General features: G+C 52.2%; 2 protein-coding genes and 1 long non-coding RNA gene across 6 annotated transcripts in view; 1 reads left to right on the plus strand and 2 right to left on the minus strand.

The window, feature by feature from the left end:
• dcaf15 (DDB1 and CUL4 associated factor 15) overlaps window positions 1-21,262 on the plus strand; it is a 46,948-nt gene extending 25,686 nt beyond the window's left edge. For 2 of the 3 annotated variants that reach the window (XM_046336464.1, XM_046336463.1), the window contains exons 11-13: window positions 15,396-15,500; window positions 16,044-16,159; window positions 19,685-21,262. In XM_046336464.1, the coding sequence (XP_046192420.1) occupies window positions 15,396-15,500; window positions 16,044-16,159; window positions 19,685-19,740 (277 nt within the window). In that variant the 3' untranslated portion in view covers window positions 19,741-21,262. Of the gene's footprint in view, window positions 1-15,395; window positions 15,501-15,547; window positions 15,777-16,043; window positions 16,160-19,684 lie in introns of those variants that run through there. The other variant, XM_046336465.1, reaches the window with a different exon arrangement.
• Window positions 21,263-22,847: 1,585 nt separating this feature from the next.
• LOC124021128 lies at window positions 22,848-24,859 on the minus strand. The gene is made up of 2 exons (XR_006836203.1): window positions 23,179-24,859; window positions 22,848-23,028 (listed from the first exon to the last, which is right to left on the minus strand). It is a non-coding gene; the product is annotated as an uncharacterized LOC124021128 (long non-coding RNA).
• A 7-nt stretch (window positions 24,860-24,866) lies between these two features.
• The window catches only part of LOC124021124 (MHC class II regulatory factor RFX1-like), a 33,454-nt gene continuing 30,484 nt past the window's right edge, over window positions 24,867-27,836 (minus strand). For both annotated transcript variants that reach the window (XM_046336453.1, XM_046336454.1), the window contains 3 exons: window positions 26,272-26,425; window positions 25,797-25,842; window positions 24,867-25,708 (listed from right to left, as the gene is read on the minus strand). In XM_046336453.1, the coding sequence (XP_046192409.1) occupies window positions 25,548-25,708; window positions 25,797-25,842; window positions 26,272-26,425 (361 nt within the window). In that variant the 3' untranslated portion in view covers window positions 24,867-25,547. The remainder of the gene's footprint in view (window positions 25,709-25,796; window positions 25,843-26,271; window positions 26,426-27,836) is intronic.

Consider the following 27,836-nt stretch of genomic DNA (forward strand, 5'->3'; position numbering starts at 1 on the left):
TGGAGGGCTGTTTTCCTCTCTAGTCACCTGGTGAGGTGTTCTGGGGTCTGGAGGGTTGTTTTCCTCTCTAGTCACCTGGTGAGGTGTTCTGGGGTCTGGAGGGCTGTTTTCCTCTCTAGTCACCTGGTGAGGTGTTCTGGGGTCTGAAGGGCTGTTTACCTCTCTAGTCACCTGGTGAGTTGTTCTGGGGTCTGGAGGGCTGTTTTCCTCTCTAGTCACCTGGTGAGGTGTTCTGGGGTCTGGAGGGTTGTTTTCCTGGCTAGTCACCTGGTGAGGTGTTCTGGGGTCTGGAGGGCTGTTTTCCTCTCTAGTCACCTGGTGAGGTGTTCTGGGGTCTGAAGGGCTGTTTACCTCTCTAGTCACCTGGTGAGGTGTTCTGGGGTCTGGAGGGCTGTTTTCCTGACTAGTCACCTGGTGAGGTGTTCTGGGGTCTGGAGGGCTGTTTTCCTCTCTAGTCACCTGGTGAGGTGTTCTGGGGTCTGGAGGGTTGTTTTCCTCTCTAGTCACCTGGTGAGGTGTTCTGGGGTCTGGAGGGCTGTTTTCCCTCTGTTTTCCTCTCTAGTCACCTGGTGAGGTGTTCTGGGGTCTGGAGAGCTGTTTTCCCTCTGTTTTCCTCTCTAGTCACCTGGTGAGGTGTTCTGGGGTCTGGAGGGCTGTTTTCCTCTCTAGTCTCCTGGTGAGGTGTTCTGGGGTCTGGAGGGCTGTTTTCCCTCTGTTTTCCTCTCTAGTCTCCTGGTGAGGTGTTCTGGGGTCTGGAGGGCTGTTTTCCCTCTGTTTTCCTCTCTAGTCACCTGGTGAGGTGTTCTGGTTTCTGGAGGGTTGTTTTCCTCTCTAGTCACCTGGTGAGGTGTTCTGGGGTCTGGAGGGTTGTTTTCCTCTCTAGTCACCTGGTGAGGTGTTCTGGGGTCTGGAGGGCTGTTTTCCCTCTGTTTTCCTCTCTAGTCACCTGGTGAGGTGTTCTGGGGTCTGGAGAGCTGTTTTCCCTCTGTTTTCCTCTCTAGTCACCTGGTGAGGTGTTCTGGGGTCTGGAGGGCTGTTTTCCTCTCTAGTCTCCTGGTGAGGTGTTCTGGGGTCTGGAGGGCTGTTTTCCCTCTGTTTTCCTCTCTAGTCACCTGGTGAGGTGTTCTGGGTTCTGGAGGGTTGTTTTCCTCTAGTCACCTGGTGAGGTGTTCTGGGGTCTGGAGGGCTGTTTTCCTCTCTAGTCACCTGGTGAGGTGTTCTGGGGTCTGGAGGGCTGTTTTCCTCTCTAGTCACCTGGTGAGGTGTTCTGGGGTCTGGATGGTTGTTTTCCTCTCTAGTCACCTGGTGAGGTGTTCTGGGGTCTGGAGGGCTGTTTTCCTCTCTAGTCACCTGGTGAGGTGTTCTGGGGTCTGGAGGGCTGTTTTCCTCTCTAGTCACCTGGTGAGGTGTTCTGGGGTCTGGAGGGCTGTTTTCCTCTCTAGTCACCTGGTGAGGTGTTCTGGGGTCTGAGGGCTGTTTTCCTCTCTAGTCACCAGGTGTTCTGGGGTCTGGAGGGCTGTTTTCCTCTCTAGTCACCTGGTGAAGTGTTCTGGGGTCTGGAGGGCTGTTTTCCTCTCTAGTCACCTGGTGAGGTGTTCTGGGGTCTGGAGGGTTGTTTTCCTCTCTAGTCACCTGGTGAGGTGTTCTGGGGTCTGGATGGTTGTTTTCCTCTCTAGTCACCTGGTGAGGTGTTCTGGGGTCTGGAGGGCTGTTTTCCCTCTGTTTTCCTCTCTAGTCACCTGGTGAGGTGTTCTGGGGTCTGGAGGGCTGTTTTCCTCTCTAGTCTCCTGGTGAGGTGTTCTGGGGTCTGGATGGTTGTTTTCCTCTCTAGTCACCTGGTGAGGTGTTCTGGGGTCTGGAGAGCTGTTTTCCCTCTGTTTTCCTCTCTAGTCACCTGGTGAGGTGTTCTGGGGTCTGGAGGGCTGTTTTCCTCTCTAGTCACCTGGTGAGGTGTTCTGGGGTCTGGAGGGCTGTTTTCCTCTCTAGTCACCTGGTGAGGTGTTCACCTGGGGGTCTGGAGGGCTGTTTTCCTCTCTAGTCACCTGGTGAGGTGTTCTGGGGTCTGGAGGGCTGTTTTCCTCTCTAGTCACCTGGTGAGGTGTTCTGGGGTCTGGAGGGCTGTTTTCCTCTCTAGTCACCTGGTGAGGTGTTCTGGGGTCTGGAGGGCTGTTTTCCTCTCTAGTCACCTGGTGAGGTGTTCTGGGGTCTGGAGGGCTGTTTTCCTCTCTAGTCACCTGGTGAGGTGTTCTGGGGTCTGGAGGGTTGTTTTCCTCTCTAGTCACCTGGTGAGGTGTTCTGGGGTCTGGATGGTTGTTTTCCTCTCTAGTCACCTGGTGAGGTGTTCTGGGGTCTGGAGGGCTGTTTTCCCTCTGTTTTCCTCTCTAGTCACCTGGTGAGGTGTTCTGGGGTCTGGAGGGCTGTTTTCCCTCTGTTTTCCTCTCTAGTCACCTGGTGAGGTGTTCTGGGGTCTGGAGGGCTGTTTTCCTGGCTAGTCACCTGGTGAGGTGTTCTGGGGTCTGGAGGGCTGTTTTTCTCTCTAGTCACCTGGTGAGGTGTTCTGGGGTCTGGAGGGCTGTTTTCCTCTCTAGTCACCTGGTGAGGTGTTCTGGGGTCTGGAGGGCTGTTTTCCTCTCTAGTCACCTGGTGAGGTGTTCTGGGGTCTGGAGGGCTGTTTTCCTCTCTAGTCACCTGGTGAGGTGTTCTGGGGTCTGGAGGGCTGTTTTCCTCTCTAGTCACCTGGTGAGGTGTTCTGGGGTCTGGAGGGCTGTTTTCCTCTCTAGTCACCTGGTGAGGTGTTCTGGGGTCTGGAGGGCTGTTTTCCTCTCTAGTCACCTGGTGAGGTGTTCTGGGGTCTGGAGGGCTGTTTTCCTCTCTAGTCACCTGGTGAGGTGTTCTGGGGTCTGGAGGGCTGTTTTCCTCTCTAGTCACCTGGTGAGGTGTTCTGGGGTCTGGAGGGCTGTTTTCCTCTCTAGTCACCTGGTGAGGTGTTCTGGGGTCTGGAGGGCTGTTTTCCTCTCTAGTCACCTGGTGAGGTGTTCTGGGGTCTGGAGGGCTGTTTTCCTCTCTAGTCACCTGGTGAGGTGTTCTGGGGTCTGTTTTCCTCTCTAGTCACCTGGTGAGGTGTTCTGGGGTCTGGAGGGCTGTTTTCCTCTCTAGTCACCTGGTGAGGTGTTCTGGGGTCTGGAGGGTTGTTTTCCTCTCTAGTCACCTGGTGAGGTGTTCTGGGGTCTGGAGGGCTGTTTTCCTCTCTAGTCACCTGGTGAGGTGTTCTGGGGTCTGGAGGGCTGTTTTCCTCTCTAGTCACCTGGTGAGGTGTTCTGGGGTCTGGAGGGCTGTTTTCCTCTCTAGTCACCTGGTGAGGTGTTCTGGGGTCTGGAGGGCTGTTTTCCTCTCTAGTCACCTGGTGAGGTGTTCTGGGGTCTGGAGGGCTGTTTTCCTCTCTAGTCACCTGGTGAGGTGTTCTGGGGTCTGGAGGGCTGTTTTCCTCTCTAGTCACCTGGTGAGGTGTTCTGGGGTCTGGAGGGCTGTTTTCCTCTCTAGTCACCTGGTGAGGTGTTCTGGGGTCTGGAGGGCTGTTTTCCTCTCTAGTCACCTGGTGAGGTGTTCTGGGGTCTGGAGGGCTGTTTTCCTCTCTAGTCACCTGGTGAGGTGTTCTGGGGTCTGGAGGGCTGTTTTCCTCTCTAGTCACCTGGTGAGGTGTTCTGGGGTCTGGAGGGTTGTTTTCCTCTCTAGTCACCTGGTGAGGTGTTCTGGGGTCTGGAGGGCTGTGTTTTCCTCTCTAGTCACCTGGTGAGGTGTTCTGGGGTCTGGAGGGCTGTTTTCCTCTCTAGTCACCTGGTGAGGTGTTCTGGGGTCTGGAGGGCTGTTTTCCTCTCTAGTCACCCTGGTCTGAGGTGTAGTCACCTGGGGTCTGGAGGGCTGTTTTCCTCTCTAGTCACCTGGTGAGGTGTTCTGGGGTCTGGAGGGCTGTTTTCCTCTCTAGTCACCTGGTGAGGTGTTCTGGGGTCTGGAGGGCTGTTTTTCTGTTTTCCTCTCTAGTCACCTGGTGAGGTGTTCTGGGGTCTGGAGGGCTGTTTTCCTCTCTAGTCACCTGGTGAGGTGTTCTGGGGTCTGGAGGGCTGTTTTCCTCTCTAGTCACCTGGTGAGGTGTTCTGGGGTCTGGAGGGTTGTTTTCCTCTCTAGTCACCTGGTGAGGTGTTCTGGGGTCTGGAGGGCTGTTTTCTCTCTAGTCACCTGGTGAGGTGTTCTGGGGTCTGGAGGGCTGTTTTTCCTCTCTAGTCACCTGGTGAGGTGTTCTGGGGTCTGGAGGGCTGTTTTCCTCTCTAGTCACCTGGTGAGGTGTTCTGGGGTCTGGAGGGCTGTTTTCCTCTCTAGTCACCTGGTGAGGTGTTCTGGGGTCTGGAGGGCTGTTTTCCTCTCTAGTCACCTGGTGAGGTGTTCTGGGGTCTGAGAGGGTTTTCCTCTCTAGTCACCTGTTTTGGGGTCTGGAGGGCTCTCTAGTCACCTGGTGAGGTGTTCTGGGGTCTGGAGGGCTGTTTTCCTCTCTAGTCACCTGGAGGTGTTCTGGGGCTGTTTTCCTCTCTAGTCACCTGGTGAGGTGTTCTGGGGTCACCTAGTCACCTGGTGAGGTGTTCTGGGGTCTGGAGGGCTGTTTTCCCTCTGTTTTCCTCTCTAGTCACCTGGTGAGGTGTTCTGGGGTCTGGAGGGCTGTTTTTCCTCTGTTTTCTGTTTCCTCTCTAGTCACCTGGTGAGGTGTGGGGTCTGGAGGGCTGTTTTCCTCTCTAGTCTGAGGTGTTCTGGGGTCTGGAGGGCTGTTTTCCCTCTGTTTTCCTCTCTAGTCACCTGGTGAGGTGTTCTGGGGTCTGGAGGGCTGTTTTCCCTCTGTTTTCCTCTCTAGTCACCTGGTGAGGTGTTCTGGGGTCTGGAGGGCTGTTTTCCTCTCTAGTCACCTGGTGAGGTGTTCTGGGGTCTGGAGGGTTGTTTTCCTCTCTAGTCACCTGGTGAGGTGTTCTGGGGTCTGGAGGGGTTTTCCCTCTGTTTTCCTCTCTAGTCACCTGGTGAGGTGTTCTGGGGTCTGGAGAGCTGTTTTCCCTCTGTTTTCCTCTCTAGTCACCTGGTGAGGTGTTCTGGGGTCTGGAGGGCTGTTTTCCTCTCTAGTCTCCTGGTGAGGTGTTCTGGGGTCTGGAGGGCTGTTTTCCCTCTGTTTTCCTCTCTAGTCACCTGGTGAGGTGTTCTGGGGTCTGGAGGGCTGTTTTCCTCTAGTCACCTGGTGAGGTGTTCTGGGGTCTGGAGGGCTGTTTTCCTCTCTAGTCACCTGGTGAGGTGTTCTGGGGTCTGGAGGGCTGTTTTCCTCTCTAGTCACCTGGTGAGGTGTTCTGGGGTCTGGATGGTTGTTTTCCTCTCTAGTCACCTGGTGAGGTGTTCTGGGGTCTGGAGGGCTGTTTTCCTCTCTAGTCACCTGGTGAGGTGTTCTGGGGTCTGGAGGGCTGTTTTCCTCTCTAGTCACCTGGTGAGGTGTTCTGGGGTCTGGAGGGTTTTCCTCTCTAGTCACCTGGTGAGGTGTTCTGGGGTCTGTTTTCCTCTCTAGTCACCTGGTGAGGTGTTCTGGGGTCTGGAGGGCTGTTTTCCTCTCTAGTCACCTGGTGAGGTGTTCTGGGGTCTGGAGGGCTGTCTAGTCACCTGTGGGTCTGGGTCTGGAGGGTTGTTTTCCTCTCTAGTCACCTGGTGAGGTGTTCTGGGGTCTGGAGGGTTGTTTTCCTCTCTAGTCACCTGGTGAGGTGTTCTGGGGTCTGGAGGGCTGTTTTCCTTTTCACCTGGTGAGGTGTTCTGGGGTCTCTGTTTTCCTCTCTAGTCACCTGGTGAGGTGTTTCTGGAGGGCCTCTCTAGTCACCTGGTGAGGTGTTCTGGGGTCTGGAGGGTTGTTTTCCTCTCTAGTCACCTGGTGAGGTGTTCTGGGGTCTGGAGAGCTGTTTTCCCTCTGTTCTCTCTAGTCACCTGGTGAGGTGTTCTGGGGTCTGGAGGGCTGTTTTCCTCACCTGGTGAGGTGTTCTGGGGTCTGGAGGGCTGTTTTCCTCTCTAGTCACCTGGTGAGGTGTTCTGGGGTCTGGAGGGCTGTTTTCCTCTCTAGTCACCTGGTGAGGTGTTCTGGGGTCTGGAGGGCTGTTTTCCTCTCTAGTCACCTGGTGAGGTGTTCTGGGGTCTGGAGGGCTGTTTTCCTCTCTAGTCACCTGGTGAGGTGTTCTGGGGTCTGGAGGGCTGTTTTCCTCTCTAGTCACCTGGTGAGGTGTTCTGGGGTCTGGAGGGCTGTTTTCCTCTCTAGTCACCTGGTGAGGTGTTCTGGGGTCTGGAGGGCTGTTTTCCTCTCTAGTCACCTGGTGAGGTGTTCTGGTCTGAGGTGTTCTCTAGTCACCTGGTGGGTGTTCTGGGGTCTGGAGGGCTGTTTTCCTCTCTAGTCACCTGGTGAGGTGTTCTGGGGTCTGGAGGGCTGTTTTCCTCTCTAGTCACCTGGTGAGGTGTTCTGGGGTCTGGAGGGCTGTTTTCCTCTCTAGTCACCTGGTGAGGTGTTCTGGGGTCTGGTTGTTTTCCTCTCTAGTCACCTGGTGAGGTGTTCTGGGGTCTGGAGGGCTGTTTTCTCTCTCTAGTCACCTGGTGAGGTGTTCTGGGGTCTGGAGGGCTGTTTTCCTTCTAGTCACCTGGTGAGGTGTTCTGGGGTCTGGAGGGCTGTTTTCCTCTCTAGTCACCTGGTGAGGTGTTCTGGGGTCTGGAGGGCTGTTTTCCTCTCTAGTCACCTGGTGAGGTGTTCTGGGGTCTGGAGGGGCTGTTTTCCTCTCTAGTCACCTGGTGAGGTGTTCTGGGGTCTGGAGTGTTCTGGGGTCTGGAGGGCTGTTTTCCTCTCTAGTCACCTGGTGAGGTGTTCTGGGGTCTGGAGGGCTGTTTTCTCTCTAGTCACCTGGTGAGGTGTTTGGGGTCTGGAGGGCTGTTTTCTCTAGTCACCTGGTGAGGTGTTCTGGGGTCTGGAGGGCTGTTTTCCTCTCTAGTCACCTGGTGAGGTGTTCTGGGGTCTGGAGGGCTGTTTTCCTCTGTTTTCCTCTCTAGTCACCTGGTGAGGTGTTCTGGGGTCTGGAGGGCTGTTTTCTGTTTTCCTCTCTAGTCACCTGTTTTCTCTCTAGTCACCTGTCACCTGGTGAGGTGTTCTGGGGTCTGGAGGGCTGTTTTCTCTCTCTAGTCACCTGGTGAGGTGTTCTGGGGTCTGGAGGGCTGTTTTCCCTCTGTTTTCCTCTCTAGTCACCTGGTGAGGTGTTCTGGGGTCTGGAGGGCTGTTTTTCTCTCTAGTCACCTGGTGAGGTTTCTGGGGTCTGGAGGGCTCTCTAGTCACCTGGTGAGGTGTTCTGGGGTCTGGAGGGGCTGTTTTCCTCTCTAGTCACCTGGTGAGGTGTTCTGGGGTCTGGAGGGCTGTTTTCCTCTCTAGTCACCTGGTGAGGTGTTCTGGGGTCTGGAGGGCTGTTTTCCTCTCTAGTCACCTGGTGAGGTGTTCTGGGGTCTGGAGGGCTGTTTTCCTCTCTAGTCACCTGGTGAGGTGTTCTGGGGTCTGGAGGGCTGTTTTCCTTCTAGTCACCTGGTGAGGTGTTCTGGGGTCTGGAGGGCTGTTTTCCTCTCTAGTCACCTGGTGAGGTGTTCTGGGGTCTGGAGGGCTGTTTTCCTCTCTAGTCACCTGGTGAGGTGTTCTGGGGTCTGGAGGGTTGTTTTCCTGACTAGTCACCTGGTGAGGTGTTCTGGGGTCTGGAGGGTTGTTTTCCTCTAGTCACCTGGTGAGGTGTTCTGGGGTCTGGAGGGCTGTTTTCCTCTCTAGTCACCTGGTGAGGTGTTCTGGGGTCTGGAGGGCTGTTTTCCTCTCTAGTCACCTGGTGAGGTGTTCTGGGGTCTGTCCTCTCTAGTCACCTGGTGAGGTTTCTGGGGTCTGGAGGGCTGTTTTCTAGTCACCTGGTGAGGTGTTCTGGGGTCTGGAGGGCTGTTTTCCTCTCTAGTCACCTGGTGAGGTGTTCTGGGGTCTGGAGGGCTGTTTTCCTCTCTAGTCACCTGGTGAGGTGTTCTGGGGTCTGGAGGGCTGTTTTCCTCTCTAGTCACCTGGTGAGGTGTTCTGGGGTCTGGAGGGCTGTTTTCCTCTCTAGTCACCTGGTGAGGTGTTCTGGGGTCTGGAGGGCTGTTTTCCTCTCTAGTCACCTGGTGAGGTGTTCTGGGGTCTGGAGGGCTGTTTTCCTCTCTAGTCACCTGGTGAGGTGTTCTGGGGTCTGGAGGGCTGTTTTCCTCTCTAGTCACCTGGTGAGGTGTTCTGGGGTCTGGAGGGCTGTTTTCCCTCTGTTTTCCTCTCTAGTCACCTGGTGAGGTGTTCTGGGGTCTGGAGGGCTGTTTTCCTCTCTAGTCACCTGGTGAGGTGTTCTGGGGTCTGGAGGGCTGTTTTCCTCTCTAGTCACCTGGTGAGGTGTTCTGGGGTCTGGAGGGCTGTTTTCCTCTCTAGTCACCTGGTGAGGTGTTCTGGGGTCTGGAGGGGCTGTTTTCCTCTCTAGTCACCTGGTGAGGTGTTCTGGGGTCTGGAGGGCTGTTTTCCTCTCTAGTCACCTGGTGAGGTGTTCTGGGGTCTGGAGGGCTGTTTTCCTCTCTAGTCACCTGGTGAGGTGTTCTGGGGTCTGGAGGGCTGTTTTTTCCTCTCTAGTCACCTGGTGAGGTGTTCTGGGGTCTGGAGGGCTGTTTTCCTCTCTAGTCACCTGGTGAGGTGTTCTGGGGTCTGGAGGGTTGTTTTCCTCTCTAGTCACCTGGTGAGGTGTTCTGGGGTCTCTGTTTTCTGGGGTCTCTCTAGTCACCTGGTGAGGTGTTCTGGGGTCTGGAGGGCTGTTTTCACCTGGTGAGGTGTTCTGGGGTCTGTTTTCCTCTCTAGTCACCTGGTGAGGTGTTCTGGGGTCTGGAGGGCTGTTTTCCTCTCTAGTCACCTGGTGAGGTGTTCTGGGGTCTGGAGGGCTGTTTTCCTCTCTAGTCACCTGGTGAGGTGTTCTGGGGTCTGGAGGGCTGTTTTCCTCTCTAGTCACCTGGTGAGGTGTTCTGGGGTCTGGAGGGTTGTTTTCCTCTCTAGTCACCTGGTGAGGTGTTCTGGGGTCTGGATGGTTGTTTTCCTCTCTAGTCACCTGGTGAGGTGTTCTGGGGTCTGGAGGGCTGTTTTCCTCTCTAGTCACCTGGTGAGGTGTCTGGGGTCTGGAGGGCCTCTCTAGTCACCTGGTGAGGTGTTCTGGGGTCTGGAGGGTTGTTTTCCTCTCTAGTCACCTGGTGAGGTGTTCTGGGGTCTGGAGGGTTGTTTTCCTCTCTAGTCACCTGGTGAGGTGTTCTGGGGTCTGGTTTTCTCTAGTCACCTGGTCACCTGGTGAGGTGTTCTGGGGTCTGGAGGGCTGTTTTCCTCTCTAGTCACCTGGTGAGGTGTTCTGGGGTCTGGAGGGTTGTTTTCCTCTCTAGTCACCTGGTGAGGTGTTCTGGGGTCTGGAGGCTGCTGTTTTCCTCTCTAGTCACCTGGTGAGGTGTTCTGGGGTCTGGAGGGGTTTTCCTCTCTAGTCACCTGGTGAGGTGTTCTGGGGTCTGGAGGGCTGGCTGTTTTCCTCTCTAGTCACCTGGTGAGGTGTTCTGGGGTCTGGAGGGCTGTCTGGAGGGCTGTTTTCCTCTCTAGTCACCTGGTGAGGTGTTCTGGGGTCTGGAGGGCTGTTTTCCTCTCTAGTCACCTGGTGAGGTGTTCTGGGGTCTGGAGGGTTGTTTTCCTCTCTAGTCACCTGGTGAGGTGTTCTGGGGTCTGGAGGGTTGTTTTCCTCTCTAGTCACCTGGTGAGGTGTTCTGGGGTCTGGAGGGCTGTTTTCCTCTCTAGTCACCTGGTGAGGTGTTCTGGGGTCTGGAGGGCTGTTTTCCTCTCTAGTCACCTGGTGAGGTGTTCTGGGGTCTGGAGGGTTGTTTTCCTCTCTAGTCACCTGGTGAGGTGTTCTGGGGTCTGGAGGGCTGGTCACCTGGTGAGGTGTTTTCCTGTTTTCTCTAGTCACCTGGTGAGGTGTTCACCTGAGGGGTCTGGAGGGCTGTTTTCCTCTCTAGTCACCTGGTGAGGTGTTCTGGGGTCTGGAGGGCTGTTTTCCTCTCTAGTCACCTGGTGAGGTGTTCTGGGGTCTGGAGGGCTGTTTTCCTCTCTAGTCACCTGGTGAGGTGTTCTGGGGTCTGGAGGGGTTTTTTCCTAGTCTCTGTTTTCCTCTCTAGTCACCTGGTGAGGTGTTCTGGGGTCTGGAGGGCTGTTTTCCTCTCTAGTCACCTGGTGAGGTGTTCTGGGGTCTGGAGGGCTGTTTTCCTCTCTAGTCACCTGGTGAGGTGTTCTGGGGTCTGGAGGGCTGTTTTCCTCTCTAGTCACCTGGTGAGGTGTTCTGGGGTCTGGAGGGCTGTTTTCCTCTCTAGTCACCTGGTGAGGTGTTCTGGGGTCTGGAGGGCTGTTTTCCTCTCTAGTCACCTGGTGAGGTGTTCTGGGGTCTGGAGGCTGCTGTTTTCCTCTCTAGTCACCTGGTGAGGTGTTCTGGGGTCTGGAGGGCTGTTTTCCCTCTAGTCACCTGGTGAGGTGTTCTGGGGTCTGGAGGGCTGTTTTCCTCTCTAGTCACCTGGTGAGGTGTTCTGGGGTCTGGAGGGCTGTTTTCCTCTCTAGTCACCTGGTGAGGTGTTCTGGGGTCTGGAGGGCTGTTTTCTCTCTAGTCACCTGGTGAGGTGTTCTGGGGTCTGGAGGGCTGTTTTCCTCTCTAGTCACCTGGTGAGGTGTTCTGGGGTCTGGAGGGCTGTTTTCCTCTCTAGTCACCTGGTGAGGTGTTCTGGGGTCTGGAGGGCTGTTTTCCTCTCTAGTCACCTGGTGAGGTGTTCTGGGGTCTGGAGGGCTGTTTTCCTCTCTAGTCACCTGGTGAGGTGTTCTGGGGTCTGGAGGGTTGTTTTCCTCTCTAGTCACCTGGTGAGGTGTTCTGGGGTCTGGAGGGCTGTTTTCCTCTCTAGTCACCTGGTGAGGTGTTCTGGGGTCTGGAGGGCTGTTTTCCTCTCTAGTCACCTGTTTTCCTCTCTAGTCTCCTAGTGAGGTGTTCTGGGGTCTGGAGGGTTGTTTTCCTCTCTAGTCACCTGGTGAGGTGTTCTGGGGTCTGGGCTGGTCACCTGGTGAGGTGTTCTGGGGTCTGGAGGGCTGTTTTCCTCTCTAGTCACCTGGTGAGGTGTTCTGGGGTCTGGAGGGCTGTTTTCCCTCTGTTTTCTCTCTCTAGTCACCTGGTGAGGTGTTCTGGGGTCTGGAGGGCTGTTTTCCTCTCTAGTCACCTGGTGAGGTGTTCTGGGGTCTGGAGGGCTGTTTTCCTCTCTAGTCACCTGGTGAGGTGTTCTGGGGTCTGGAGGGCTGTTTTCCTCTCTAGTCACCTGGTGAGGTGTTCTGGGGTCTGGAGGGCTGTTTTCCCTCTGTTTTCCTCTCTAGTCACCTGGTGAGGTGTTCTGGGGTCTGGAGGGCTGTTTTCCTCTCTAGTCACCTGGTGAGGTGTTCTGGGGTCTGGAGGGCTGTTTTCCTCTCTAGTCACCTGGTGAGGTGTTCTGGGGTCTGGAGGGCTGTTTTCCTCTCTAGTCACCTGGTGAGGTGTTCTGGGGTCTGGAGGGTTTTTGTTTTCCTCTCTAGTCACCTGGTGAGGTGTTCTGGGGTCTGGAGGCTGTTTTCCTCTCTAGTCACCTGTTTTCCTCTCTAGTCACCTGGTGAGGTGTTCTGGGGTCTGGAGGGCTGTTTTCTGGGGTCTCTCTAGTCACCTGGTGAGGTGTTCTGGGGTCTGGAGGGCTGTTTTCCTCTCTAGTCACCTGGTGAGGTGTTCTGGGGTCTGGAGGGCTGTTTTCCTCTCTAGTCACCTGGTGAGGTGTTCTGGGGTCTGGAGGGCTGTTTTCCTCTCTAGTCACCTGGTGAGGTGTTCTGGGGTCTGGAGGGCTGTTTTCCTCTCTAGTCACCTGGTGAGGTGTTCTGGGGTCTGGAGGGCTGTTTTCCTCTCTAGTCACCTGGTGAGGTGTTCTGGGGTCTGGAGGGCTGTTTTCCCTAGTCACCTGGTGAGGTGTTCTGGGGTCTGGAGGGCTGTTTTCCTCTCTAGTCACCTGGTGAGGTGTTCTGGGGTCTGGAGGGCTGTTTTCCTCTCTAGTCACCTGGTGAGGTGTTCTGGGGTCTGGAGGGTTGTTTTCCTCTCTAGTCACCTGGTGAGGTGTTCTGGGGTCTGGAGGCTGTTTTCCCTCTGTTTTCCTCTCTAGTCACCTGGTGAGGTGTTCTGGGGTCTGGAGGGCTGTTTTCCTCTCTAGTCACCTGGTGAGGTGTTCTGGGGTCTGGAGGGTTGTTTTCCTCTCTAGTCACCTGGTGAGGTGTTCTGGGGTCTGGAGGGCTGTTTTCCTCTCTAGTCACCTGGTGAGGTGTTCTGGGGTCTGGAGGGCTGTTTTCCTCTCTAGTCACCTGGTGAGGTGTTCTGGGGTCTGGAGGGCTGTTTTCCTCTCTAGTCACCTGGTGAGGTGTTCTGGGGTCTGGAGGGCTGTTTTCCTCTCTAGTCACCTGGTGAGGTGTTCTGGGGTCTGGAGGGCTGTTTTCCTCTCTAGTCACCTGGTGAGGTGTTCTGGGGTCTGGAGGGCTGTTTTCCTCTCTAGTCACCTGGTGAGGTGTTCTGGGGTCTGGAGGGCTGTTTTCCTCTCTAGTCACCTGGTGAGGTGTTCTGGGGTCTGGAGGGCTGTTTTCCTCTCTAGTCACCTGGTGAGGTGTTCTGGGGTCTGGAGGGCTGTTTTCTCTCTAGTCACCTGGTGAGGTGTTCTGGGGTCTGGAGGGCTGTTTTCCCTCTGTTTTCCTCTCTAGTCACCTGGTGAGGTGTTCGGGCTGGGGTCTGGAGGGCTGTTTTCCTCTCTAGTCACCTGGTGAGGTGTTCTGGGGTCTGGAGGGCTGTTTTCCTCTCTAGTCACCTGGTGAGGTGTTCTGGGGTCTGGAGGGCTGTTCTGGGGTCTGGAGGGCTGTTTTCCTCTCTAGTCACCTGGTGAGGTGTTCTGGGGTCTGGAGGGCTGTTTTCCTCTCTAGTCACCTGGTGAGGTGTTCTGGGGTCTGGAGGGTTGTTTTCCTCTCTAGTCACCTGGTGAGGTGTTCTGGGGTCTGGAGGCTGCTGTTTTCCTCTCTAGTCACCTGGTGAGGTGTTCTGGGGTCTGGAGGGCTGTTTTCCTCTCTAGTCACCTGGTGAGGTGTTCTGGGGTCTGGAGGGCTGTTTTCCTCTCTAGTCACCTGGTGAGGTGTTCTGGGGTCTGGAGGGCTGTTTTCCTCTCTAGTCACCTGGTGAGGTGTTCTGGGGTCTGGAGGGCTGTTTTCCTCTCTAGTCACCTGGTGAGGTGTTCTGGGGTCTGGAGGGCTGTTTTCCTCTCTAGTCACCTGGTGAGGGGTTCTGGGGTCTGGAGGGTTGTTTTCCTGACTAGTCACCTGGTGAGGTGTTCTGGGGTCTGGAGGGTTGTTTTCCTCTCTAGTCACCTGGTGAGGTGTTCTGGGGTCTGGAGGGCTGTTTTCCCTCTGTTTTCCTCTCTAGTCACCTGGTGAGGTGTTCTGGGGTCTGGAGGGCTGTTTTCCTCTCTAGTCTCCTGGTGAGGTGTTCTGGGGTCTGGAAGGTTGTTTTCCTCTCTAGTCACCTGGTGAGGTGTTCTGGGGTCTGGAGGGCTGTTTTCCTCTCTAGTCACCTGGTGAGGTGTTCTGGGGTCTGGAGGGCTGTTTTCCTCTCTAGTCACCTGGTGAGGTGTTCTGGGGTCTGGAGGGCTGTTTTCCTCTCTAGTCACCTGGTGAGGTGTTCTGGGGTCTGGAGGGCTGTTTTCCTCTCTAGTCACCTGGTGAGGTGTTCTGGGGTCTGGAGGGCTGTTTTCCTCTCTAGTCACCTGGTGAGGTGTTCTGGGGTCTGGAGGGCTGTTTTCCTCTCTAGTCACCTGGTGAGGTGTTCTGGGGTCTGGAGGGCTGTTTTCCTCTCTAGTCACCTGGTGAGGTGTTCTGGGGTCTGGAGGGCTGTTTTCCTCTCTAGTCACCTGGTGAAAGGTTCTGGGGTCTGGAGGGCTGTTTTCCTCTCTAGTCACCTGGTGAGGTGTTCTGGGGTCTGGAGGGTTGTTTTCCTGACTAGTCACCTGGTGAGGTGTTCTGGGGTCTGGAGGGTTGTTTTCCTCTCTAGTCACCTGGTGAGGTGTTCTGGGGTCTGGAGGGCTGTTTTCCCTCTGTTTTCCTCTCTAGTCACCTGGTGAGGTGTTCTGGGGTCTGGAGGGCTGTTTTCCTCTCTAGTCTCCTGGTGAGGTGTTCTGGGGTCTGGAAGGTTGTTTTCCTCTCTAGTCACCTGGTGAGGTGTTCTGGGGTCTGGAGGGCTGTTTTCCTCTCTAGTCACCTGGTGAGGTGTTCTGGGGTCTGGAGGGCTGTTTTCCTCTCTAGTCACCTGGTGAGGTGTTCTGGGGTCTGGAGGGCTGTTTTCCTCTCTAGTCACCTGGTGAGGTGTTCTGGGGTCTGGAGGGTTGTTTTCCTCTCTAGTCACCTGGTGAGGTGTTCTGGGGTCTGGAGGGCTGTTTTCCTCTCTAGTCACCTGGTGAGGTGTTCTGGGGTCTGGAGGGCTGTTTTCCCTCTGTTTTCCTCTAGTCACCTGGTGAGGTGTTCTGGGGTCTGGAGGGCTGTTTTCCCTCTGTTTTCCTCTCTAGTCTCCTGGTGAGGTGGTCTGGAGAGCTGTTTTCCCTCTGTTTTCCTCTCTAGTCACCGGGTGAGGTGTTCTGGGGTCTGGAGGGCTGTTTTCCCTCTGTTTTCCTCTCTAGTCACCTGGTGAGGTGTTCTGGGGTCTGGAGGGCTGTTTTCCCTCTGTTTTCCTCTCTAGTCACCTGGTGAGGTGTTCTGGGGTCTGGAGGGCTGTTTTCCTCTCTAGTCTCCTGGTGAGGTGTTCTGGGGTCTGGAGAGCTGTTTTCCCTCTGTTTTCCTCTAGTCACCTGGTGAGGTGTTCTGGGGTCTGGAGAGCTGTTTTCCCTCTGTTTTCCTCTCTAGTCACCTGGTGAGGTGTTCTGGGGTCTGGAGGGCTGTTTTCCTCTCTAGTCTCCTGGTGAGGTGTTCTGGGGTCTGGAAGGTTGTTTTCCTCTCTATAGTCACCTGGTGAGGTGTTCTGGGGTCTGGAGGGCTGTTTTCCTCTCTAGTCACCTGGTGAAAGGTTCTGGGGTCTGGAGGGCTGTTTTCCTCTCTAGTCACCTGGTGAGGTGTTCTGGGGTCTGGAGGGCTGTTTACCTCTAGTCACCTGGTGAGGTGTTCTGGGGTCTGGAGGGCTGTTTTAATTGCCTCTAACTGTCACTCACACTAACTGGTAGTTGTCTTCCAGGCCCAACACCTACCACTCCAGTCTGCAGGTGAGCTGGGACCTCAACACAGGAGTGTGTCACACCGTCGGGGTCGGTGACCTCACTGAGGTCAAGGGTCAGACCAGGTGAGAGGATATCTCTTCATATCTCCCTCTTCTCTCCCGTCCTGTAGTGGCAGTGTATGGAGTTCGTACAGGAAGTCTTCATCTCTCCCTCTTCTCTCCCGTCCTGTAGTGGCAGTGTATGGAGTTCGTACAGGAAGTCTTCATCTCTCCCTCTTCTCTCCCGTCCTGTAGTGGCAGTGTATGGAGTTCGTACAGGAAGTCTTCATCTCTCCCTCTTCTCTCCCGTCCTGTAGTGGCAGTGTATGGAGTTCGTACAGGAAGTCTTCATCTCTCCCTCTTTTCTCCCGTCCTGTAGTGGCAGTGTATGGAGTTCGTACAGGAAGTCTTCATCTCTCCCTCTTTTCTCCCGTCCTGTAGTGGCAGTGTATGGAGTTCGTACAGGAAGTCTTCATCTCTCCCTCTTTTCTCCCGTCCTGTAGTGGCAGTGTATGGAGTTCGTACAGGAAGTCTTCATCTCTCCCTCTTCTCTCCCGTCCTGTAGTGGCAGTGTATGGAGTTCGTACAGGAAGTCTTCATCTCTCCCTCTTCTCTCCCGTCCTGTAGTGGCAGTGTATGGAGTTCGTACAGGAAGTCTTGTGTGAACACAGTGATGAAGTGGCTGGTTCCGGAGAGCAGCTCTCGTTACATCAACCGCATGACCAACGAGGCCCTGCACAAAGGTACACACGCTATATATACACAGTGGACAAAACATCAATCGCATGACCAACGAGGCCCTGCACACCACATACCCACTACCATACCACGATCAAATCCACTACCATACCCACTACCATACCCACTACCCACTACCATACCCCATACCCCATACCCACTACCATTGCCACTACCATACCCACTACCATACCCACTACCATATCCCATACCCACTACCATACCCACTACCATATCCCATACCCACTACCATATCCCCTACCCACTACCATATCCCATACCCACTACCATATCCCATACCCACTACCATATCCCCTACCCACTACCATATCCCCTACCCACTACCATACCCACTACCATACCCACTACCATACCCACTACCATATCCCATACCCACTACCATATCCCATACCCACTACCATACCCACTACCATATCCCATACCCACTACCATATCCCCTACCCACTACCATATCCCATACCCACTACCATATCCCATACCCACTACCATATCCCCTACCCACTACCATATCCCCTACCCACTACCATACCCACTACCATACCCACTACCATACCCACTACCATATCCCATACCCACTACCATATCCCCTACCCACTACCATACCCCATACCCACTAAAATATCCCCTACCCACTACCATATCCCCTACCCACTACCATATCCCATACCCACTACCATATCCCATACCCACTACCATATCCCCTACCCACTACCATATCCCCTACCCACTACCATACCACGATCAAACCCACTACCATACCCCATACCCACTACCATACCCCATACCCACTACCATACCCCATACCCACTACCATACCCCATACCCACTACCATATCCCCTACCCACTACCATATCCCCTACCCACTACCATACCACGATCAAACCCACTACCATACCCACTACCATACCACGATCAAACCCACTACCATACCCACTACCATACCACGATCAAACCCACTACCATATCCCCTACCCACTACCATACCACGATCAAATACCCACTACCATACCCCATACCCACTACCATACCCCATACCCACTACCATACCCCATACCCACTACCATACCCCATACCCACTACCATACCCCATACCCACTACCATACCCCATACCCACTACCATACCCCATACCCACTACCATACCCACTACCATACCCCATACCCACTACCATATCCCATACCCACTACCATATCCCATACCCACTACCATATCCCATACCCACTACCATATCCCATACCCACTAGCATATTCCATACCCACTACCATACCACGATCAAATCCACTACCATATCCCATACCCACTACCATACCCCATACCCACTACCATATCCCATACCCACTACCATACCCCATACCCACTACCATACCCCATACCCACTACCATACCCCATACCCACTACCATACCCACTACCATATCCCATACCCACTACCATATCCCATACCCACTACCATATCTCATACCCACTACCATACCACTACCAAATCCACTACCATATCCCATACCCACTACCATATCCCCTACCCACTACCATACCCCATACCCACTACCATATCCCATACCCACTACCGTATCCCATACCCACTACCGTATCCCCTACCCACTACCGTATCCCCTACCCACTACCATATCCCCTACCCACTACCATATCCCCTACCCACTACCATACCCCCTACCCACTACCATATCCCCTACCCACTACCATATCCCATACCCACTACCATATCCCATACCCACTACCATACCCACTACCATATCCCATACCCACTACCATACCCACTACCATATCCCATACCCACTACCATATCCCATACCCACTACCATATCCCCTACCCACTACCATACCCACTACCATATCCCATACCCACTACCATACCCCATACCCACTACCATATCCCATACCCACTACCATATCCCATACCCACTACCATATCCCATACCCACTACCATATCCCCTACCCACTACCATACCCACTACCATATCCCATACCCACTACCATATCCCATACCCACTACCATATCCCATACCCACTACCATATCCCATACCCACTACCATACCACCCATACCCACTACCATATCCCATACCCACTACCATATCCCATACCCACTACCATATCCCATACCCACTACCATATCCCATACCCACTACCATATCCCCTACCCACTACCATATCCCCTACCCACTACCATATCCCCTACCCACTACCATATCCCATACCCACTACCATATCCCCTACCATACCTACCATACCCCTACCATATCCCCCACTACCATATCCCCTACCCACTACCATATCCCCTACCCACTACCATATCCCCTACCCACTACCATATCCCCTACCCACTACCATACCACGATCAAATCCACTACCATACCCCATACCCACTACCATATCCCATACCCACTACCATATCCCATACCCACTACCATACCCCATACCCACTACCATACCACAATCAAATCCACCACATACCCACTACCATACTCCATACCCACTACCATACTCCATACCCACTACCATACCCCATACCCACTACCATACCCCATACCCACTACCATATCCCATACCCACTACCATACCCCATTCCCCTACCCACTACCATATCCCATACCCACTACCATATCCCATACCCACTACCATATCCCCTACCCACTACCATATCCCATACCCACTACCATATCCCTACCCACTACCATATCCCATACCCACTACCATATCCCCTACCAGATGCTTTTGGAAGTGGTGTTGGAGGACCAATATGAGCCTCTCTTTCCTCTGGTTTAAAAAACGATATCCAAATTCCCCAGGGCAGTGATTGGGGACATTGCCCTGTGTAGGATGCCATCTTTCGGGTGGGACATTAAACGGGTGTCCTGACTCTCTGAGGTCATTAAAGATCCCATGGCACTTATCGTAAGAGTAGGGGTGTTAACTCCGGTGTCGTGGCTAAAATCCCAATCTGGCCCTCATACCATCACAGTCACCTAGTCGTTGCCTCCTCTCCCCTGTAACTATTCCCCAGGTCGTTGCCTCCTCTCCCCTGTAACTGTTCCCCAGGTCGTTGCCTCCTCTCCCCTGTAACTATTCCCCAGGTCGTTGCCTCCTCTCCCCTGTAACTATTCCCCAGGTCGTTGCCTCCTCTCCCCTGTAACTATTCCCCAGGTCGTTGCCTCCTGTCCCCTGTAACTGTTCCCCAGGTCGTTGCCTCCTCTCCCCTGTAACTATTCCCCAGGTCGTTGCCTCCTCTCCCCTGTAACTATTCCCCTGGTCGTTGCCTCCTCTCCCCTGTAACTATTCCCCAGGTCGTTGCCTCCTCTCCCCTGTAACTATTCCCCTGGTCGTTGCCTCCTCTCCCTGTAACTATTCCCCTGGTCGTTGCTGTAAATGAGAATGTTTCTCAGTCAACTGACCTGGTAAAATAAGGGTTAAATGAAACACACACTTTATGTAAATTAATTATTCAAATCTATTTATTTTTCTGTTTGTCCCCCTCTCTTCTGTCTAGGTTCCTCTCTACAGGTGTTGGCTGACAGCGACCGGAGTACCTGGATCATACTATGAGGGACAACAGAGGGGTGTCCTGACACCAGAGGCTCGGACTGTCACACACACCCATCCACACACCGACACACATACAGCAAGCCTGTTTAGCTGCTACAGTAACAGTCATAGAATCCCTCTCAAATGGCACCCTATTCCCTCCTATTCCACCTTATTCCACCCTATTCCCTCCTATTCCACCCTATTCCACCCTATTCCCTCCTATTCCACCCTATTCCCTCCTATTCCACCCTATTCCCTCCTATTCCACCCTATTCCACCCTATTCCCTCCTATTCCACCCTATTCCCTCCTATTCCCCCCTATTCCCTCCTATTCCACATGTGGTGCACTACGTTTCCATTATGCCTGTGGTGAGAAGTGGTGCTCTATATGGGACCTTCAGACTCCACTCTGGACCTGGAAACCAGTTCCCCTCTAATCAAGGACCGATTTAGACCTGGGACACCAGTTCCACTGTTCCCCTCTAATCAGGGACTGATTTAGACCTGGGACACCAGGTGGGTGTGCAATTAATGATCAGGTAGACCAGAAAGCAGGCTCCGGACCTAGGGTCAGAGTTGAAAACCCCTGATTTAGGGAATAGGGTGCCATGTTGTCATGACTCAGTTACGACATGTCGCCAACGTGAATCTGTGCACCTGCCTCTGTGTGTGATGTTGTAGGATGGAAGAAACGAGGCATTGTGTTTTCCACATGTTCTGTTTTTGTTTGGCGATATAATGTAACACGATTTGCACCCATGGATCCAGAGCTGGATTGAACAAAGATGATTTTACTGTGGGTTTTTAGTTCGGTTTGTTTGGTGTAATTTTCCGTTTTATGACTGTGTGTGAGAGAGATGTTGTGTGGTCCTCATGCCTCTGATTCTGCTGCTGTTCTCGCAACCTAAAGGCCACTCCTCTAAGCCAGCTTTGTCCAGTTCGATCTGGTTTGATCCAGGTCTGTCTGAAACAGGGCCTACACATGAACCGGAACCAATCCTGTTATTTGTCGCTCTGGAGGGACTGACGTTCCCCCTCGGTACAGATCTAGGATCAGCTTCCCCTCCCCCAATCCTAACCTTAACCATTAGTGGGGGGAAATGTTAAACTGACCGCAGATCAGTGTCTAAGGGCAACTTCACCATCATGTCTCTCATTTTACCATCGACAGATTTCTTCTTGGATTGCGTCCAACATGGCTCCCTATGTAGTGCACTACGTTTTGTCCAGAGCCTCATAAGCTCTCATAGGGCTTTGGTCAAAAGTAGTGCACTACAAAGGGAATAGGGTTTCAGTTCAGATTATCCCCTTTATAAATGTATTTGTATGTGATGGAGTTAACTTTCCCAGATTTACTGCCTAGTCCTTCATCCCAGAAATCTTTTTTTAGGAAAGTTACAACCCTAGATGGAGCAGAGGCTTATGGGAAATGGAGTTTAAGCAAGCCTGTCATTATCTGGCTGTATTTTAAGATTGGAAGGAGAGAGCATGGTTCACTTGATTATTTTTTGATAAAAATAAATTGAAAGATTCACCTTGTGGCTGTTTCCTGTGTGTGTGTGAAGGAGAAACACAAAGTTACGTTTTAAGAGACTGAAGAGGGGAAACACTGGTAAAGTATTTAATGGCTGAAGGTGGGCTGGTATCACGTCTTTATATGGCAACGACTGAGTACTGATAAACTACAAACTCTAGTCACAGAGATTCAATACAAAGGTCTACAAAACATATACTAGGTATCTTGTAATACAATAGTAATACAGTAGCTAAATACTCTGGATAGTACATCAATATGCTGCACATACTGTTGAAATAAGGCCATAATGGTTGAATAAATATGATAGTCACTAAAGTAACATTTCAAATACACATTCACTGATCTGTTCTGACTTTTTGCTGATTCTACGAGCTGGCAGTTACGGTTGCCATGGATACAACGTTGCGTGTAACTTCTGACCTTGTTGTCCAATCACAGATTAGAGATGTTTCTGTGAAGGTCTGTATCCTGCTGGTGGGATATGACTTTACTGTTGTGTGTGGATGCATGACGACGGAGGGACAAATGAATGGGATAGAAACAGGATGCATTATGGCTGCCCTCTCTCTTATGACACTACATATGCCTGCTATAACTCATAATACCAAAGAGGAACAAAATGTCACAGGTTTAGAAACACTTTATTAATCAGATCTAATTTAAAACACAGGTTGTCTTCGAAATGGCACCCTAGTCCCTATATAGTGCACTACATTAGACCAGAACCCTAGTCCCTATATAGTGCACTACATTAGACCAGAACCCTAGTCCCTATATAGTACACTACATTAGACCAGAGCCCTAGTCCCTATATAGTGCACTACTTTAGACCATGGTCAATAGGGCTCAGGTCCAAAAAAGTGCACTATACAGGGAGCCATTTGGGATTCAACCACCAGCGTTGTCTCGCTCTACAAGGCACAGGTCATCTCTTAGTTGGCCAAATAATAAAAATACACTAAAACATACTTTTCTGAATGCTGCCCTGTATGGAACTACACCCCCCATCCTCTACACCACATCAGAACTCCACTGATCAAGACCCCTTCAGTCTCAGTTCACGGAGGGATATTAACATATTCATACTTAGACTCTTTGATGAGCCGTCCTGAATGCTGCCCTGTTGAAGTACCGATGGGATTCCGTTTGGGACACACTAAGTGGTTGTCTAAGAGGTAACAACTCTACACCTGGCTCGGGCAAACGCAGTAAATCTCTCTCCCCTTCTCTCTCTATGGCCGTCAGGACAGTGGGTGGGTAAGGTGAGGACAGAAGGTTGGAGCCATGCAGGTTGACTGACTCACACAGAACCAATCAAAAGTTTGGACACGCCTACTCATTCCAGGGTTTTTATTTATACTATTTTCTACATTGTAGAATAGTTGTAAAGACAAAGCTGTCATCAAGGCAAAGGGTGGCTACTTTGAAGAATCTCAAATATATATATTTTGGGTTACTACATGATTCCATATGTGTTATTTCAAAGTTTGATGTCTTCACTATTATTATACAATGTATAAAATAGTAAAAGTAAAGAAAAACCCTGGAATGAGTGTCCAAACTTTTGACAGGGACATATAGGTCTGGATTCAGTCAGAGGTACGTTGTAGACCTCTGTTGACAGGGACATATAGGTCTGGATTCAGTCAGAGGTACGTTGTAGACCTCTGACAGGGACATATTGGTCTGGATTCAGTCAGAGGTACGTTGTAGACCTCTGTTGACAGGGACATATAGGAAGGGATTCAGTCAGAGGTACGTTGTAGACCTCTGACAGGGACATATAGGTCTGGATTCAGTCAGAGGTACGTTGTAGACCTCTGACAGGGACATATAGGTCTGGATTCAGTCAGAGGTACGTTGTAGACCTCTGACAGGGACATATAGGAAGGGATTCAGTCAGAGGTACGTTGTAAACCTCTGTTGACAGTGCCCCATTTAAAGGCAGTGTTCCTCAGCGTGTTCACGGTAAATGTTGCATATGTCAGCTCAGTCAGATATTACCTTTAAATGTTCAGGGTGCTACAACACACCTCAGATTGAATCTCAGCCACTGTATTCGTACAAGACTGTTTCTGCATCCAACAACAAGTTGCCAAGCTAGTGGTAATGTTAATTAGTGGGATAAGTTGGTCAAATCTGGAACAGACTGTTACCCTGTCTAGTGAAGAGGTTACCGTCTCTTATGTCACAACGAAGGACCAGTGTGTCTAGTGAAGAGGTCACCGTCCCTTATGTCACAATGAAGGACCAGTGTGTCTAGTGAAGAGGTCACCGTCCCTTATGTCACAATGAAGGACCAGTGTGTCTAGTGAAGAGGTTACCGTCCCTTATGTCACAACGAAGGACCAGTGTGTCTAGTGAAGAGGTCACCGTCCCTTATGTCACAATGAAGGACCAATGTGTCTAGTGAAGAGGTTACCGTCCCTTATGTCACAACGAAGGACCAGTGTGTCTAGTGAAGAGGTCACCGTCCCTTATGTCACAATGAAGGACCAGTGTGTCTAGTGAAGAGGTTACCGTCTCTTGTGTCACAATGAAGGACCAGTGTGTCTAGTGAAGAGGTCACCGTCTCTTATGTCACAATGGACCAGTGTGTCTAGTGAAGAGGTCACCGTCTCTTATGTCACAATGAAGGACCAGTGTGTCTCATGAAGAGGTCACTGTCTCTTGTGTCTAGTGAAGAGGTCACTGTCTCTTATGTCACAATGAAGGACCAGTGTGTCTCATGAAGAGGTCACTGTCTCTTGTGTCTAGTGAAGAGGTCACTGTCCCTTATGTCACAATGAAGGACCAGTGTGTCTCATGAAGAGGTCACTGTCTCTTGTGTCTAGTGAAGAGGTCACTGTCCCTTATGTCACAACGAAGGACCAGTGTGTCTAGTGAAGAGGTCACTGTCTCTTGTGTCTAGTGAAGAGGTCACTGTCTCTTGTGTCTAGTGAAGAGGTCACTGTCTCTTGTGTCTAGTGAAGAGGTCACTGTCTCTTATGTCACAATGAAGGACCAGTGTGTCTAGTGAAGAGGTCACTGTCTCTTATGTCACAATGAAGGACCAGTGTGTCTCATGAAGAGGTTACCGTCTCTTGTGTCACAATGAAGGACCAGTGTGTCTAGTGAAGAGGTCACCGTCTCTTATGTCACAATGAAGGACCAGTGTGTCTAGTGAAGAGGTCACGGTCTCTTATGTCACAATGAAGGACCAGTGTGTCTAGTGAAGAGGTCACTGTCTCTTATGTCACAATGAAGGACCAGTGTGTCTAGTGAAGAGGTCACTGTCTCTTGTGTCTAGTGAAGAGGTCACTGTCCCTTATGTCACAATGAAGGACCAGTGTGTCTAGTGAAGAGGTCACTGTCCCTTATGTCACAATGAAGGACCAGTGTGTCTAGTGAAGAGGTCACGGTCTCTTATGTCACAATGAAGGACCAGTGTGTCTAGTGAAGAGGTCACTGTCTCTTATGTCACAATGAAGGACCAGTGTGTCTAGTGAAGAGGTCACTGTCTCTTGTGTCTAGTGAAGAGGTCACTGTCCCTTATGTCACAATGAAGGACCAGTGTGTCTAGTGAAGAGGTCACTGTCCCTTATGTCACAATGAAGGACCAGTGTGTCTAGTGAAGAGGTCACGGTCTCTTATGTCACAATGAAGGACCAGTGTGTCTAGTGAAGAGGTCACTGTCTCTTATGTCACAATGAAGGACCAGTGTGTCTAGTGAAGAGGTCACTGTCTCTTGTGTCTAGTGAAGAGGTCACTGTCCCTTATGTCACAATGAAGGACCAGTGTGTCTAGTGAAGAGGTCACTGTCCCTTATGTCACAATGAAGGACCAGTGTGTCTAGTGAAGAGGTTACGGTCTCTGATGTCACAATGAAGGTGATGAGGAACAATGAGGAACCATGATAACTAAAAGATGAAAAGGTAAGCTTGTGAAACCTCTCCTTCGCTCACACACACACACACACACACACACACACACACACACACACACACACACACACACACACACACACACACACACACACACACACACACACACACACACACACACACACACACACACACACACACACACACGAGATCAAGGTGCAGACAGACAGGGTGTGTGAGGTTGCAGGAACAGATAAGGAACTTAATGGCATTGGGATCACAAACAGGCTCATAGCAAACTATCATTAAGGCAAAGGATGAGTGTGTTGTTGAGGGTGTGTGTGTGTGTGTCATGTTAGCCAACGGCCAAGTCGAGAGCGTGTGTTTCAGTTGTCAGTGTGCGTGCGTGTTGGGTGTGTGTGAGTCACTCTGTGTGTGTGGTATTGAACAGTCCCCGGGGGTCAGTCCTGGCTAGCTTGACGGGTGGCTCCAGGGACTCCTCCCCATCTCCCAGACCAGCGGAGTTAGACGGCACGGTCATCTCTACCCCCTCTTCATCACTCTCCTCCTCATCCTCTTCCTCATCTGAGACACACACACAGATATATTAACCGTTTACAGGTTTATTGTGGCCACATTATTAGAGATGAAGGGTTGCAGGGTGAGACATTACCTTTATCAGGGTCCTGACAGTTCAGACTCCTGCCCACACTGGCAAACTGAGAGAGAGAGAGACGATCAGAAGTGCATCGTGTGTGTGTGTGTGTGTGTGTGTGTGTGTGTGTGTGTGTGTGTGTGTGTGTGTGTGTGTGTGTGTGTGTGTGTGTGTGTGTGTGTGTGTGTGTGTGTGTGTGTGTGTGTGTGTGTGTGTGTGTGTGTGTGTGTGTGTGTGTGTGTGTGTGTGTGTGTACCTCTCCCATGACAGCGATGGGCGTCTCTCCTTTAGCCTGGGCCACTCTGTGTTCTACCAGGTAGGTGTGTGTGTGTGTGTACCTCTCCCATGACAGCGATGGGTGTCTCTCCTTTAGCCTGGGCCACTCTGTGTTCTATCAGGTGTGTGTGTGTGTGTACCTCTCCCATGACAGCGATGGGTGTCTCTCCTTTAGCCTGGGCCACTCTGTGTTCTATCAGGGTGTGTGTGTGTGTACCTCTCCCATGACAGCGATGGGCGTCTCTCCTTTAGCCTGGGCCACTCTGTGTTCTACCAGGTAGTACATGTACTCATCATACAGCAGTCTGATCAGGTGGAAGGATCCGAAGCTGGCAGCACTACGCAGAGTCAGGTCTCTAATCACCATGGAACTGGGGGGTAGAGAGAGACAGGTCTCTAATCACCATGGAGCTGGGGGGGGGTAGAGAGAGACAGGTCTCTAATCACCATGGAACTGGGGGTAGAGGGAGACAGGTCTCTAATCACCATGGAACTGGGGGTAGAGAGAGACAGGTCTCTAATCACCATGGAACTGGGGGTAGAGAGAGACAGGTCTCTAATCACCATGGAACTGGGGGTAGAGAGAGACAGGTCTCTAATCACCATGGAACTGGGGGTAGAGAGAGACAGGTCTCTAATCACCATGGAACTGGGGGTAGAGAGAGTCAGGTCTCTAATCACCATGGAACTGGGGGTAGAGAGAGACAGGTCTCTAATCACCATGGAACTGGGGGTAGAGAGAGACAGGTCTCTAATCACCATGGAACTGGGGGTAGAGAGAGACAGGTCTCTAATCACCATGGAACTGGGGGTAGAGAGAGACAGGTCTCTAATCACCATGGAACTGGGGGTAGAGAGAGACAGGTCTCTAATCACCATGGAACTGGGGGTAGAGAGAGTCAGGTCTCTAATCACCATGGAACTGGGGGTAGAGAGAGACAGGTCTCTAATCACCATGGAACTGGGGGTAGAGAGAGACAGGTCTCTAATCACCATGGAACTGGGGGTAGAGAGAGACAGGTCTCTAATCACCATGGAACTGGGGGGTAGAGAGAGACAGGTCTCTAATCACCATGGAACTGGGGGGTAGAGAGAGACAGGTCTCTAATCACCATGGAACTGGGGGGTAGAGAGAGACAGGTCTCTAATCACCATGGAACTGAGGGGGTAGAGAGAGACAGGTCTCTAATCGCCATGGATCTGGGGGTAGAGAGAGACAGGTCTCTAATCATCATGGAACTGGGGGTAGAGAGAGACAGGTCTCTAATCACCATGGAACTGGGGGTAGAGAGAGACATGTCTCTAATCACCATGGAGCTGGGGGGGTAAAGAGAGACAGGTCTCTAATCACCATGGAGCTGAGGGGGGTTGAGAGAGACAGGTCTCTAATCACCATGGAGCTGGGGGGGGTAAAGAGAGACAGGTCTCTAATCACCATGGAACTGGGGGGTAGAGAGAGACAGGTCTCTAATCACCATGGAGCTGGGGGGTGGGGGGGGTAAAGAGAGACAGGTCTCTAATCACCATGGAGCTGGGGGGGTTGAGAGTGACAGGTCTCTAATCACCATGGAGCTGGGGGGGGGTAGAGTGAGTCAGGTCTCTAATCACCATGGAGCTGGGGGTGGTGGGGGTTGAGAGAGACAGGTCTCTAATCACCATGGAGCTGGGGGTGGGGTAGAGACAGACAGGTCTCTAATCACCATGGAACTGGGGGAAGGGTAGAGAGAGTCAGGTCTCTAATCACCATGGAACTGGGGGGGTAGAGTGAGTCAGGTCTCTAAT

The sequence above is a fragment of the Oncorhynchus gorbuscha genome, unplaced genomic scaffold, assembly GCF_021184085.1.
Source record: "Oncorhynchus gorbuscha isolate QuinsamMale2020 ecotype Even-year unplaced genomic scaffold, OgorEven_v1.0 Un_scaffold_1058, whole genome shotgun sequence".
Classification (NCBI taxonomy): domain Eukaryota; kingdom Metazoa; phylum Chordata; class Actinopteri; order Salmoniformes; family Salmonidae; genus Oncorhynchus; species Oncorhynchus gorbuscha.